This window comes from Paraphaeosphaeria sporulosa (assembly GCF_001642045.1).
Source record: "Paraphaeosphaeria sporulosa strain AP3s5-JAC2a unplaced genomic scaffold CC84scaffold_15, whole genome shotgun sequence".
Classification (NCBI taxonomy): domain Eukaryota; kingdom Fungi; phylum Ascomycota; class Dothideomycetes; order Pleosporales; family Didymosphaeriaceae; genus Paraphaeosphaeria; species Paraphaeosphaeria sporulosa.
Genome location: NW_017253374.1, coordinates 485,122 through 497,622, shown reverse-complemented (window position 1 = coordinate 497,622; position 12,501 = coordinate 485,122). Strand labels below are relative to the sequence as shown.

Genomic DNA, 12,501 nt, shown 5'->3' with positions numbered 1-12,501 from the left:
TGGACGAATTAATCAACGCCGCAGGTTTCGGGCCAACGCTCTCCAATGCGGGGGCATTGCGCTGTATATAGCGTATGCAATATCGATAGTGTACAAAGTGCTCCAAATTTGGCCGTCGTTGCGAATCGTATCCGCCCTTGTTGTGTTTGCCGTTTTATGGCGTCCGCAGACGAGAAATAGGATACTAAGAGCATCACTTAACATTTACAGCGCGATGTTGCCGTTTCTTAGTACAGCGATATGGCTTGCTTTAACAGTCGTCGCAGAGATTGCACCTGCTCCATACTTGCGGACACCATCATCCCGCCAACTAGCGTGGCATCAGCTTGAATACTACGCATTCATACACTTCGGACCTAACACCTTCACCAACGAAGAGTGGGGACGCAGTCAAAGCACACCAGACGTATTCAACCCAACTGCATTAGACACAGACCAATGGGCGAAGGGCTTAGCAGATGCGGGAATGACAGGCATGATTCTGACAGCAAAGCATCACGATGGCATGGCGCTGTGGGATACAAACACCACGACGTACAAGATTGGGAACGGGAAGTGGGCTAAAGATCGCGTCGCAAATGGACTCAGTGCGGATGTGGTCCGTTTGGCAGCCGCGTCAGCGCAGAAATATGGCATCAAATTTGGCATTTACCTCTCTCCATGGGATATCCATCGGGATCCAGCTATGCCGAAGCCCAACCTAACTGGAACAATCTACGACGAACCCCAAATCTTTGGCGACAACACTACAGGCGACTACAATGATCTGTATGCACGCCAATTGACAGAAGTTGTAAAATTGAAGTACGACAACGGCTCACAAGTTCCTCTGTTCGAACTCTGGTTGGACGGCGCAAGTGGCTCTGACACAGTGCAGACGTTCGACTGGGCGCGGTTCCGCGACATCATCCGCGAGAACCAGCCCGACGCTGTGATGTGGGGACACCAAGGCGTGGATGCACGATGGGTTGGCAATGAGGATGGCTACACGGTGTCTACAAACTGGCACACGATCAGCAGGACACAAGACCAAACGCATTACGAGGGCGAAGAACTGCAGACCGGAGTTCGCGATGGACTATACTGGACTCCTGCAGAAGCCGATGCGCGGATCCGCGATGGCTGGTTCTGGCATGCCAGCGAGAAACCGAAATCGCCGGATGCACTGATGAAGATGTACATGGAGTGCGTGGGACGGAGTGTCAGTCTTCTACTTGACGTGCCACCGGATACCACTGGGCAGATTGCCAAAGAGGATCTAGAAATGCTACAGCAGTTCAAAAAGCAACGCGATGCTTTCTTGAACCGTCCGCTGCTCACTCCTGATCTCAACGTCAGTGCAAGCAGCGTACGCGGAGGCCAAAACAACATGCAATTCGGTCCGGCGAACGTGCTTGACGATAACACTGACACTTACTGGGCAATGGACGACAATCAGACTACCGGGTTCTTGGAGATTCACCTCGACGGAGTGTATAGTATTGACGCTATCATACTGCAAGAACACATAGCTTTGGGACAGCGCGTTGGCGGTTACCTGGTCGATGCGGGTGTGGATGGAGCGTACAGCAGGATTATCAATGGCACATCGCTGGGTTATAAGCGGATTTGGAATCTGACGACGAGTGTGGAGGCCAACGACATACGGTTGCAAATACTGCAGGCGAACGCAACACCTTTGATTCAAAGTGTACAGGCACTCGGGTCTAAACAGAAATGAGGAGGAGGTGGAAAGAATGGACTGAAACCGCACAGGCGAAAAGAGAGCTTCCTTCAAGATCTGAGTACACTGTGTTGCCTCAGGAGGAGTAATGGAGTACCTATGCTTTCAATCAATCAAGTACATCTTGTATAGCAAGTATGATTACTCTCGGAAATAGCATTATGTCCAAGTAAGATTAAACGCATTCGCATCCCTTGTGAGTAATCTTTCTTCTCCTCCATTTACATATACTCCATTTAGTTTGAGAACCCTTTCTTCTCGTTATTTGCAGACCCTGTAGCGCGCAGAATATCCCCATCATACACTCATCGTAATAACGATCCAGTCCAACAGAATCATCAGAATAATGTTGTACATTGTTCTCAAGACAGATAGAGAAATCGCTAACAATAAATTCGCCCTGCGCCGAAGCATGACCAGTGGTAGCAGAGGAGGCACTAGGCTCCATGACGAGATCGACCACTTCTCTTGCGTCTAGCAGTGTCTCGCGACCGCTCGTTGTGGCGGGCGGAGTTGGAAGCTGGTACGCAAAGTCCGGGACCTTCTTGTCGCTGGCCACGAACTGGGACGTGACCTTCGACAACGAGATTTGATCATCCTGATGAAAGAACGACTCTTCGTCGATGGATATCCAAATACTAGTCTTTGAAACTGCTCAACGACCCATTTGGTACCGTCGTACGTCTGATCGACTCTTGAATAGGTCGTCAGAAGTGAGAGGTCTGACAGCCCGTGGGAAGCACAACCGTCCGTTGCTATCTTGCCGTCCGCTTTTGCGTTATCTCGGAAGGTATAGTAATCCATACTTGTCTCTTTTTCGATTTTGCCGATGCCAAGGGTAGTCTCGAGGGAGGTCGTTGCTTCAGTAGCTTGTTGATCGTCGGTGAACTCGAAGATCGGTGTAGGAGGGCACGTCGCTGAGAGACCGAAATCCAAGTCGAGACCTAGCAGAGGGTTGCTCGTCTCTCCATCAGCCATTGACTTGCAGGTTTATCAATCAGCAAGGGCCGCGATGATGCGCTCTAAAGCTAACGAGAATTCCACGATTATATCCAGTTTGGTATCGATCAGCACCTTTGCTGCGACACTGAGACGATCGAAGATCCAGTTCTGGATGCGCACTGCGAAGACGTCGAGTAGATTGTGGGTGAATCCCTCCGTCCTTTGTGATAAACTCAATTTTACTTAGAGGCCAGGCTGTATTCTTTCCGCCATTATTATAATTATCGATCCCAACTGGGGTCAGAAATTCGTCTCTGTACGGAGACGGGATTTCGTTCTTTGGTACCTTTGGGAATATTATAATAAATGCGAGCTTCCACTTCTCTTCAAGAGTCTTTAAGCTGCGCAACCGGCCGCTTCTAAAGTTGAGTTTATCGAGAAGTTTTTTGGACAGACCGTGGACGTCTTTCAAGTGATCTCTGGATCATGTTTCACTTGTTTTCTACCAGTATTCATGGAGACTCTTAGGTACCTCATCTTCGCTACCTCACTAAACCCCATCCTCCTACACGAGTGCGCCTTGCACGGCTTATGTGGACCTCGAATAAGGAAAGGACATAGTACTCCAGTAAATTCTCCGTTTGTACTACTTTTGGTTCTAGCTCCACGTCGCGAAGGCTCTGAACCAGCTGATCCAGAGTCCTTTCGCTTCCTAGTTGTGTTGGGTTCGCAAAGCAAGGCACAGCTAGTTGGAGAGTGCAAACCAATATGATGAAAAGTGTACACTGTGCAGTTTCATCGCCATTCCAGAAGCTCAGTTCTATCACAACCAGAAGTACCGAATTTATTCAGCAAGCCTTATCGCCAGAAGGTAGAAAGGACTTGCAGTGAGTGCTATACTCGTGAGACCGTCTGCAAGATTAGGCCTTCGCCATTCTCGTGAAATCGACTCCACAAGACCTGATACTGTAATACCTACGTCCACATCTAGGCGCGAGGGAGGGGAACAGGTAGAGCGAGCAGAAATTGCAATTCCCCGAATCTAGAGTACTTGGAAAACATTCTTACCAAACATCTCCAATCGCCCAATCAGGCCACACCTCCTGTTCTCTTGGCCTCGACGCCAGGTTGCGATCGTGAATATGTTCTTCGAGCGGCAACTCCTGGTGCTGGCTTCGCTCACCCATATCTACACCTCGTTTTTGAATTGTCCGCGCGTAACCCATTGTCTGCTTCCTCCACTCTTTCCGATCGATGTTCCCTCGAAGATAATCTGCTAGGATCATGGCATCAAACGCAGCTTGGCTGGTACTTGCTACTGTGTGTGGCCTGAATCCCGCAAGTGCGTCTCCCAGCAGAATAACTCTGCCGTTGAAGAACTCGTTAGTCGGGGAGATGACGTCTGTGACCGCCTGCACAAACGGCTTCTTCGTCGCTCTTACGATCTCCGCAAACTGCGGCGGCAGTCTCTCGCTTGCAATTACACGCTGCTTCTCCCAGGCCTTTGGGTCCGTCTTACCCGGGGGCATCGTAATCCTGTGCCTCACACCTTCGACATCCGTCATCAGCTCCGCCAGCTCTCCCGAAGGTTGGTCAAGTGATTTCGAAGGGAAGTTCGTGTAGTAGACGAAATTGATGAGGCGCTGGCCGGGCTCGAGTGTCCCGTTTTCACCAGGAATAAGATAAGCCAGGATCTGTATCCCCTGCGCATGGAAGAAAGTGAAGCGGTCTTTGAAAGCCTCAAGGGTTTTAGGTGATACTTCGTCCTCGCGTACAGTACCACGAAGGGCAACATAGCCGGCATAAGTGCGCTCGACGTCCGATTGCAACAGTGATCGTATGGACGAACTCGGGCCGTCTGCGCCAATGACCAAGTCTGCTTCCATTTCCCCTTCCTTGTCATCCTTGGTTGTGTACTTAACGACCAATTTGTCATGATACTCCTCTAGGGCAGTGACTTTGTGATCATGCAAATGCTGCACTTCGGCCTCGTCAGGCTGTCGCGAAGGAACTTTACAATAGGCGCTCTCGACATAATCGACATTGGCGCGCAACATGTAGTAGACCAGATCCCAACTTGTCATGTTCTGCACCATGTCCTCCTTGTGCACAATTTCTCCATCCTTATTCAGGTACTGGCGTCGCTGTGAAGAAACAGCGAAGTCCCGATTGCAGCGATCGTAGCGCTTGAAGAACTTGAGGGTGTCTCCTCCTGCGACGATGCCTGCGCCTTGGTTGTGGAGGAGTGGAGTAGGGTTCCGTTCGAGGATCGTGATGCGATGGCGCTGCGGGAGAGATTTGAGAGCGAGTGCCGTGCAAAGGCCGCCTAGGGAGCCTCCGACCTGCGATGTATGTCAGCTTCGTCTCATGTATTGCTGGGGTCGGGTGCAATACGATGACAATATCCAGTGGTTGATGTATAGCTCTGGTGCCGTAGGTGTCCTTCGACGGTTCGTAATACGTAGTACCGTTTGAGGCCATGGTGGACGGCGTCAGCCGGGTTCGAGCGCAGGGAAGTTGGCAGACATGTATGCGCACATCGTCAATAAGTACTCGGCAGTATACTGTGCGATGCCTGTATAGATAAAGCGTTCTTTACCCCGCTGTGGAGGGTGGAGACGCCGCATGTATGGATGACGCGCAAGAGCCGAGTTGCCCTTGCCGAACGAATTCGGCTAGTGATTCTCACCGAAACACCGCATTTCGTCGACAATGCAAAGCTTAGCTAAAGCTTACGTTCATGGGTAATATTTGAGGGCTCGGTCGTCTGGATGTTGATCTTGTACACGGATCTGCTCCTCATCAACAGGAGCGAATCACGAATTGCTCTGTGGGTTAAGTTGACCAAGGACTACAACATCTACCAATTCCCAGCCAGCGAGTACATTATCGAATCATGGCGAAAGAGGATCGAGGCGTTGTCGCGGTATGTATCGCAGCTTTTACTCATGTCTTGGTACCTCTGTCGATTTAGGATACGAACAGAATCATTTACACATGGTAAGGAAAGAAAGACACTGAACGATACCAGATCACGGGTGCGAACGGATCAATCGGATATGCGTGTACAGTGTATGCAGTCTGCCTCGGATATCGGGTTCGTTGTGTCGTCCGAAGCAAAGAAGCAATCGAAACCCTGAGGCATGGACCATCCCTGCAACGGTTCGCAAGCCAGATCGACTACCATATAGTACCCGACAATACTGTTCCGGACTCATATGATTCTGCGCTTGCCGATGTGCAGTATGTGATCCATATTGCGGGCGTTTGGCCGACCCCCGTAAGTGTTCTCTTGATACAATTCCACCAACCATGTTTCTGTGAACGCTAACGAATCTCTTTGGCCATCTAGGACAAGCACCCTGACAACGACATATACATTCCGTTTGTTAAATCGATGCAGAATATCCTCTCGGCCGCCGAGAAAGTAGGCACTGTAAAGCGCGTGGTATTCACGCAAGCCGGAGCAGCAATGGTACATCCCGACGACGGAGACACACTCGGGACGGCCATGGACATGGTGTTGAACGAGTACACACCTGTACATCCTGGATTGCTATCTCTCAAGCCTCCTTTGGCCTCGCCCCATCATGCCTACTGTGCAGCAAAGGCCCAATGTATGACCACCCTCAAAAACCTTCGCGCATCAGGGAATTTGCCATTCTCAATCGTTCAGATTGTGCCTGGGGCCGTCATGGGGCCTTCTGAACTAGTGTCCACAAAGATGGACGGAAGAGGGTACATGGACCGCATGTCCCGCGCGCTCCTCTTCAACGAGCCGAAACCGCGGTATTCCTTTGGCTTTGTACACGTGGGAGACGTCGCCAGAGTTCATGTGGAAGCTTTGGACGACGTCAGGATTCCTTACGACGAAGTGCCCGATTGGTTCATCGCAGCAGGTGCCAGTGACCCATCGAAGGATGGTGAGGAGACTTGGAAAGAGGCTGGAGATTTTATCGAGAATAACCTTCAACACGAAGTCGCTAGCGGTATGTTCTCGGTTGGGAGAGACAAAGTGCCCACAAACATGCCTTACTACGTGGACTCTGCTTTGACGGAGACAAAATTACTTCGCCATGAAAGGTTCAAAAGTCTGAAGGAGTGTATAAAGGAAGTAGCAGAATGGTACACGACCTTGAGATAAGACATGGTCTTCTTCTGTTAATATCATACGCTTTCTACACCTGTGAAGTCACCATCATTTGTCAATGCTAAATTTTTTACCCCAATGTCTCATTTGTGCACATTTGGCCCAAATCCTGTCTATCCTTGGCATTTTAGGCACGTTTCCACCTTCAGATGCGTTCGTAAAACATGAACACGTTTTGACGACCAAGTCGATATCACGTGATATATACATGTCTTCTACCTGATACATGCTGAATAGTTGACCCTGTGGTAAGGTGAGCGGAATTTTACGTGTGTTTCACGCAAGTTTACCTTGGAACACGTGACAAGTCTCTGTATACGGTAGGTCTAGTGAGTCCCGTGATTGAGCGGCCGCGCGGCCGACAGCGCCGCCTATTTGTCATCTGCAATTTACACCACTGTGGCCTGGTTGAGGCTCCAGCATCGGTTTGTTTTTGCCCAAAGCAGCTCAACATACGGTAATCATTGTATTCTGTTACATGTGCTTTACAATCCGACGCCATGGTTCAACATCTGCCAATAGATCTTGATGCTTATGATGTATCACGATTAAAGTATAATCCAGTGATTTGAAGAGGACTATGTTGCAAGACCTTCATAGGTATTCTAGACTGTTGCTATAGACTTTGAGGAACTCGACTATCATAAATAACAGGTGCGCTGGGCCTTATGTAACGTACATTGGCCTTAAATGCGTACGTAAAACTAGGTGACAGAACATAAGCGACGCGGCCGCGCCCCCACCCAGCATCCTGCAACACCTCTTGTGCTTTGAAATTATAGCCCGCACTCGATAGTACAAAAGGAGAGATATGTCCTGCTAGATATTCGCACAAAACAATCCACAGTGAGCAGACTAATCTCAGCCAAAACAACCCTACTATTCTCTATCCACCATGAAAGCCATCAAGATAGAGGACAACAAAGCTGTGTTAGTTACAGACGCAGTTCTCGCCAACGACCCACGCCCCGACGAACTCCTCGTTAAGGTTGTAGCTGTGGCCCTCAACCCCACCGACTGGAAGCATGTGGAATACGGAATTCTCACGCGTCCAACAATTGGGTGTGATTTCGCTGGCGTAGTTCAAGAAGTGGGTCCGGACGTGGCGCGCTTCAAGAAAGGTGACCGGGTGTGCGGAATAGTGCATGGCTCCAACGAAGGCAGGCCAAACAATGCGGCGTTCCAGGAGTTTGTGTACGCGAAGGACGGCCTGACGATGCATGTCCCCGACAACATGAGCTTCGAGGACGCTGCGACCCTCGGTGTCGGTGTCTTGACAGTTGGACAGGGCATGTATCAGGAGATGCCGATCCCATGGCCTGACAACCCATTGAAGGAGAAGGTACCGATTCTGATCTATGGCGGGAGTTCGGCAACGGGCGCACTTGCAATCCAGTTTGCCAAGCTGTGAGTCTGTCCCACACCGGTCTTGCCAGACTTCTACTCACTTCATTCCAACCAAGGTCCGGTTTTGAGGTTTTGACCACAGCAGGAAAATCCAACTTCGACTACGTCAAGTCATTGGGCGCAGACGCTGTATTCGATTCGCGCTCACCCACTGTGGGCGAAGACATTCGAGCGTACACCAACGACAGACTGTACTACGCCTGGGATACCATTGGTGAACACGGCAGTCCGGAAGCTTCAGCGAAAGCGCTCGCCTCAAAGGCACCGGAAGGCCAGCAGCTGTACTACGGCACCATTCTTCTCAAGGATATTGCGCATTTCATCGAGCGCAATGGCAAATTTGTAGAGCGGCCAGACGACGTTGTCTTTTCAATGTCGATTGGATATACAGCGGCGGGCGAAGCGTTCCATATCCGAGGTGCCGAGTTCAAAGCGCGCCCCGAGGACTTTGCATTTGCGAAGAAGTGGATGCCTTTTGCAGGCGATCTACTCGCTCAGCAAAAGATCAAACCGCATCGTGCAGAAGTAAGAGAGGGTGGTTTCGAAGCGATAACGAGCGGATTGAAAGATTTGAAGGATGGTAAGATCAGCGGTGTGAAGGTGGTGTATCGCGTCGCGGAGCTGTAGAACAGGTATATGGACTTATGTTGAGGACAGCATCTTCATGTTCCGCATCGTATCATCGCGCGTACTATCAGCAAGACATCTTGAACATTTCTATCCAGCATATCAGGTCTTTCAGATCGACTATCAGGCGGAGTTAGTGTAGAACGGAATGCAGGGCGGGTCGCACAACATACAGCACAGCTGCTCCAATTGGTCGCGCGAAATGATAGCCATCGTGACGGTGTGATGGAACTCGGTAGAGTTACATTTGACATCTTTCAAGCAGATTTCCTGCTGCGGAAGACTTTTCAATATCCGATCCGTGCCTTCACCTCCTTATGAGCCAAACAGGGTGGGCGCTGCCCGACTCCCGCGCCAGCGCCCAGGTTCCTAATGCAAGGCTCGTCTAGGTCATCCCCAGGGTCGCTCACTGGCGCACCGTCGGAAGGATTGCAAAAAACGCTGGCCACTCTTCGATGCGGCTACACCGATCTTCCATCCAGCTTTCGCCGATGCTGACAGGCTGATGATCATGATGTTCCTACTTACTATGGGGATCATAGAGTCGCAAGTAGCAGCTGCAGGAAATCCCCGTGTGCTGGGGGCTGATCGTCGTGCCGTTCATCGGATGTGTTCCGAGCTGGGGTCCCAAGTTGGACGCGCGTGGAAGGATGCAGGTGGGCGGGTTACTGGTTGAAGCTAGCCGTAGTGTTCCGCGCCAGCAATTACGTTTGGAGGGAAACGACAAGCGTGGGAGCTACTCATCTTCTCCCTTTCCATCAACAACATACGGCAGAGCGTTCGAGATTTCGCGAATTTTTCACAGCGCACGGCAAGGTGATGGAGGCAGCGTCATTCAGTTCAGCAGTATTGCTGCCGCGACCGCTGATCTGCCATCGGTCAGGCTGGAACCCACTGACATTGCATGATCTTAAATGTCGTATAGCCATGCCAAACTGAAACGGCATGGACCCTTGTATCCTTAGCTTCCTCACCGACACCGCTGCGAGTCTGCTCGGATCCTCGAAGGTACCAAGCATCACACCGCAGCCCGCTCGCTATGTACGTGCACGTGATAGGATATGGACACCTACAGCTTCAGTCTAAACTCACACTGACCGACAATAAAACCCAAAATGCACCTGTGAACATCCAAGGTATGTTCTCATGAGATAAATTACCACAGGATGAGGTGCGCACCATAGTCCAGTTTTGTGCAAACCACTGTGACTACAGCCCTAGCTCTGGGCTGAGCGACTACGTAGGCTCTCGCTGTACAGACTCCACTCTGCAGCTTCGCCGTAGTCGGCGACCTGCCCTGCAGGGGCACGCCCAATCACCCTCTTAGGTCGGGGTGTTCGTTGATAAATCGGTACCTATGCAGTCTCTACTGCGACACTGTGGCTGCTCGCAACTACGCTAAACAACATGCCGCGGCAGCAAGAGCTACACTTTACTTTGCATATCGTACACTCTAGAGACTGAGTATAAAGGGCCCTACAAACCATCAGATGCATTTACTATCATCATTGCATCTACTTAGCAACGACATTGTAGAGCAAGCATCGCTCCCACCTTTCCAGTCTCCTCCAACTTTTCACCTAACCAGTTGACTTATCCTCCAATCTTGAGTGATCATGAATTCCGCCTCCTGCATCTTTCTCGCCGTTCCGGCCTTCGTGGACATAACCGCAGCCACGCCTTCTCTCAACATAGTCTACCAAATTCGTCTCTCCAGCAGCAACAGCGCCCATCGACAACTCCATCGTCACCGTCAGATGAATCTCTAGTTGACACTGCTCCAAACGCCCTGGGAATCTTTCCGACCAGCGAGCCTCGCAACCTTTATACTTTCAATTTCAACAACTTACCCTAAGCAAAGTCCTGTGCGAGCTCCCAGGCACGGTGCACAAGACACACCTCATTCTCACCGGCAACATCGTCGCTCTGGGGCTCTACGATGTCCCTGACGCTGACCCCACGCCTGGCAATGATGGGCTAGCCGTGGCGGAGAAGTATTCCGTTTGGTAGAAAGTGGGGAAAATGGCGCTTGGTGTTGCCGCGAGGTATAAGGGCGACGATAGCAATCTGATCGATGCTTCATCATAGCGTACGTGCAAAGGCGTCTGACGTCGATTACACGCTATACTCGTACGATGATGAGTAAAGTTGCCCAGAAGCAACTGCAAGGCACCCACTGATGCCTGTCAGGTCTCCATCGCCTCGATGACTATGTGAAGAGTTGCGGAGCACTCGTCACTTTATACATTGAGGTAACAGAAATAGCATCCAGTTGTACGACGAGCGGCTTTCTCAAAGGAGCCCCCGCACCGACCGCGACCCATGGGCATCTTACGGGAGTCGTTGCTCCCGCCACAACGGACGGGTTTCTGACTGGAGTTGTTTCACCGACCACTACCGATAAGCATCATACATGAGTGATGGCTCCTACTGATAACTGTACCGGATACATCACCCGCGTACTGGCACCGAACTCGACGACTACTGCTCGTGTGAAGCCGACCGTGTTGCCCTTCGAAAGCTCTTCGACTACGGTGGCAGCTGGTGCTTTTCTGAGACTTGTTGGACTCGTATTGGCCTTCGTATTGCAGGCGCGCTTAGTTATGGTATCAACCAGTGTATTCGATTACAATTCTGGTCGAAGGCGCGATCGGCTAGCCTTCTTTCGAGCTTTGTGCATTTATAGTCATCATATATTCCCATAGTTATAGACTTACAGCATTGAAGATAGCCCATCGCCGCACATGGCTGTAGGCTGTCGCCCTGCGACCAATCGTTCCAGCACCGCGGACGAGAACCCTTGCAAATTACGTGCATCTGTGTGACACCTCCCTTGACGACTATGCCTGCCAACCTAAGATCAACGCAATCCCGAGTAATTTTAAGATCTTGCCTCCTAAATCATGGGCCACGGATCGATGCTCAGTTCCTGTTTCTACATGTACTTCTTCAACGGTCGTACCAGCAGGGACACGCCACTTATCCACCGATCGAGCTCTTCGCTGCACTGCCATCCATAGGTAGCAAGTATCAGCACTTGTGTCCTTCCCCGCCCAATGCTCTTGCAGGAACATACAGTGGGCAACTGCAACAAACAACTTTAATTTGAGGTACCCAAATCAGTATGCAAACCATGCACACGATGCTACATAGGTGAACACAGTAAAGCTGCGAAAGCCCTACGAAGTTTGGACCAGATCTCGGACCAGCTCGAGCTGTGTGTTTAGCTGAAGAAACTTGAACGGTGCAACACTCAACCTTAACATCTTTTCTGCGTCACAACAGTTCACCTGCCCGCTTACCAAGAACACAGCCTTGGAACCAATATCATTTATCATCCCTGGTATTCCTCATGACGCGACACCATGCTTGCATCCGCGGCAGATCTGTCAGGTACGGCACCATTCTCCCTCCCGCCAGCTGATTTACCCGGCTTCCCTACCCACAACAACCGTTCCTCCTCTCACACCGTCCCCTCATGCTTGGCGCACGTCTACACTTGCGCGAAGATCGCCTGAGCTCCGGGGAAAAGATGGCGGCGCTATGGGAGCGAGCCGAGGTTGGGGATGTGGGTTAGTCTTGCAACCCCACACGCTCTCCAATTGGTGCGAATACCACTCCGCCACTGGTTCGGAGCGGCGATCAGACGGGT

General features: G+C 50.9%; 5 protein-coding genes across 5 annotated transcripts; 3 read left to right on the top strand and 2 right to left on the bottom strand.

The window, feature by feature from the left end:
* Nucleotides 1-214: 214 nt before the first annotated feature.
* On the top strand, nt 215-1,720 carry CC84DRAFT_1181484 (alpha-L-fucosidase 1; the record flags this gene model as incomplete). Its single annotated transcript, XM_018180562.1, has 1 exon — nt 215-1,720. One exon carries the CDS (start codon nt 215-217, stop codon nt 1,718-1,720), a length of 1,506 nt encoding a protein of 501 aa, XP_018029725.1.
* A 239-nt stretch (nt 1,721-1,959) lies between these two features.
* On the bottom strand, nt 1,960-2,701 carry CC84DRAFT_1223037 (uncharacterized protein; the record flags this gene model as incomplete). The annotated part of the gene is made up of 3 exons (XM_018183456.1): nt 1,960-1,973; nt 2,027-2,361; nt 2,406-2,701. 3 exons carry the CDS (start codon nt 2,699-2,701, stop codon nt 1,960-1,962), a joined length of 645 nt encoding a protein of 214 aa, XP_018029724.1.
* Nucleotides 2,702-3,493: 792 nt separating this feature from the next.
* On the bottom strand, nt 3,494-5,282 carry CC84DRAFT_1131191 (monooxygenase). The gene is made up of 2 exons (XM_018175885.1): nt 5,060-5,282; nt 3,494-5,007 (listed from the first exon to the last, which is right to left on the bottom strand). Exons 1-2 carry the CDS (start codon nt 5,144-5,146, stop codon nt 3,730-3,732), a joined length of 1,365 nt encoding a protein of 454 aa, XP_018029723.1. The 5' UTR covers nt 5,147-5,282; the 3' UTR covers nt 3,494-3,729.
* Nucleotides 5,283-5,561: 279 nt separating this feature from the next.
* CC84DRAFT_1191277 (NAD(P)-binding protein) lies at nt 5,562-6,809 on the top strand (the record flags this gene model as incomplete). Its single annotated transcript, XM_018181175.1, has 3 exons — nt 5,562-5,591; nt 5,697-5,945; nt 6,018-6,809. 3 exons carry the CDS (start codon nt 5,562-5,564, stop codon nt 6,807-6,809), a joined length of 1,071 nt encoding a protein of 356 aa, XP_018029722.1.
* A 1,303-nt stretch (nt 6,810-8,112) lies between these two features.
* Nucleotides 8,113-9,027, top strand: CC84DRAFT_1169478 (uncharacterized protein). Its single transcript, XM_018179669.1, has 2 exons — nt 8,113-8,222; nt 8,279-9,027. Exons 1-2 carry the CDS (start codon nt 8,119-8,121, stop codon nt 8,847-8,849), a joined length of 675 nt encoding a protein of 224 aa, XP_018029721.1. The 5' UTR covers nt 8,113-8,118; the 3' UTR covers nt 8,850-9,027.
* Nucleotides 9,028-12,501: the final 3,474 nt, after the last annotated feature.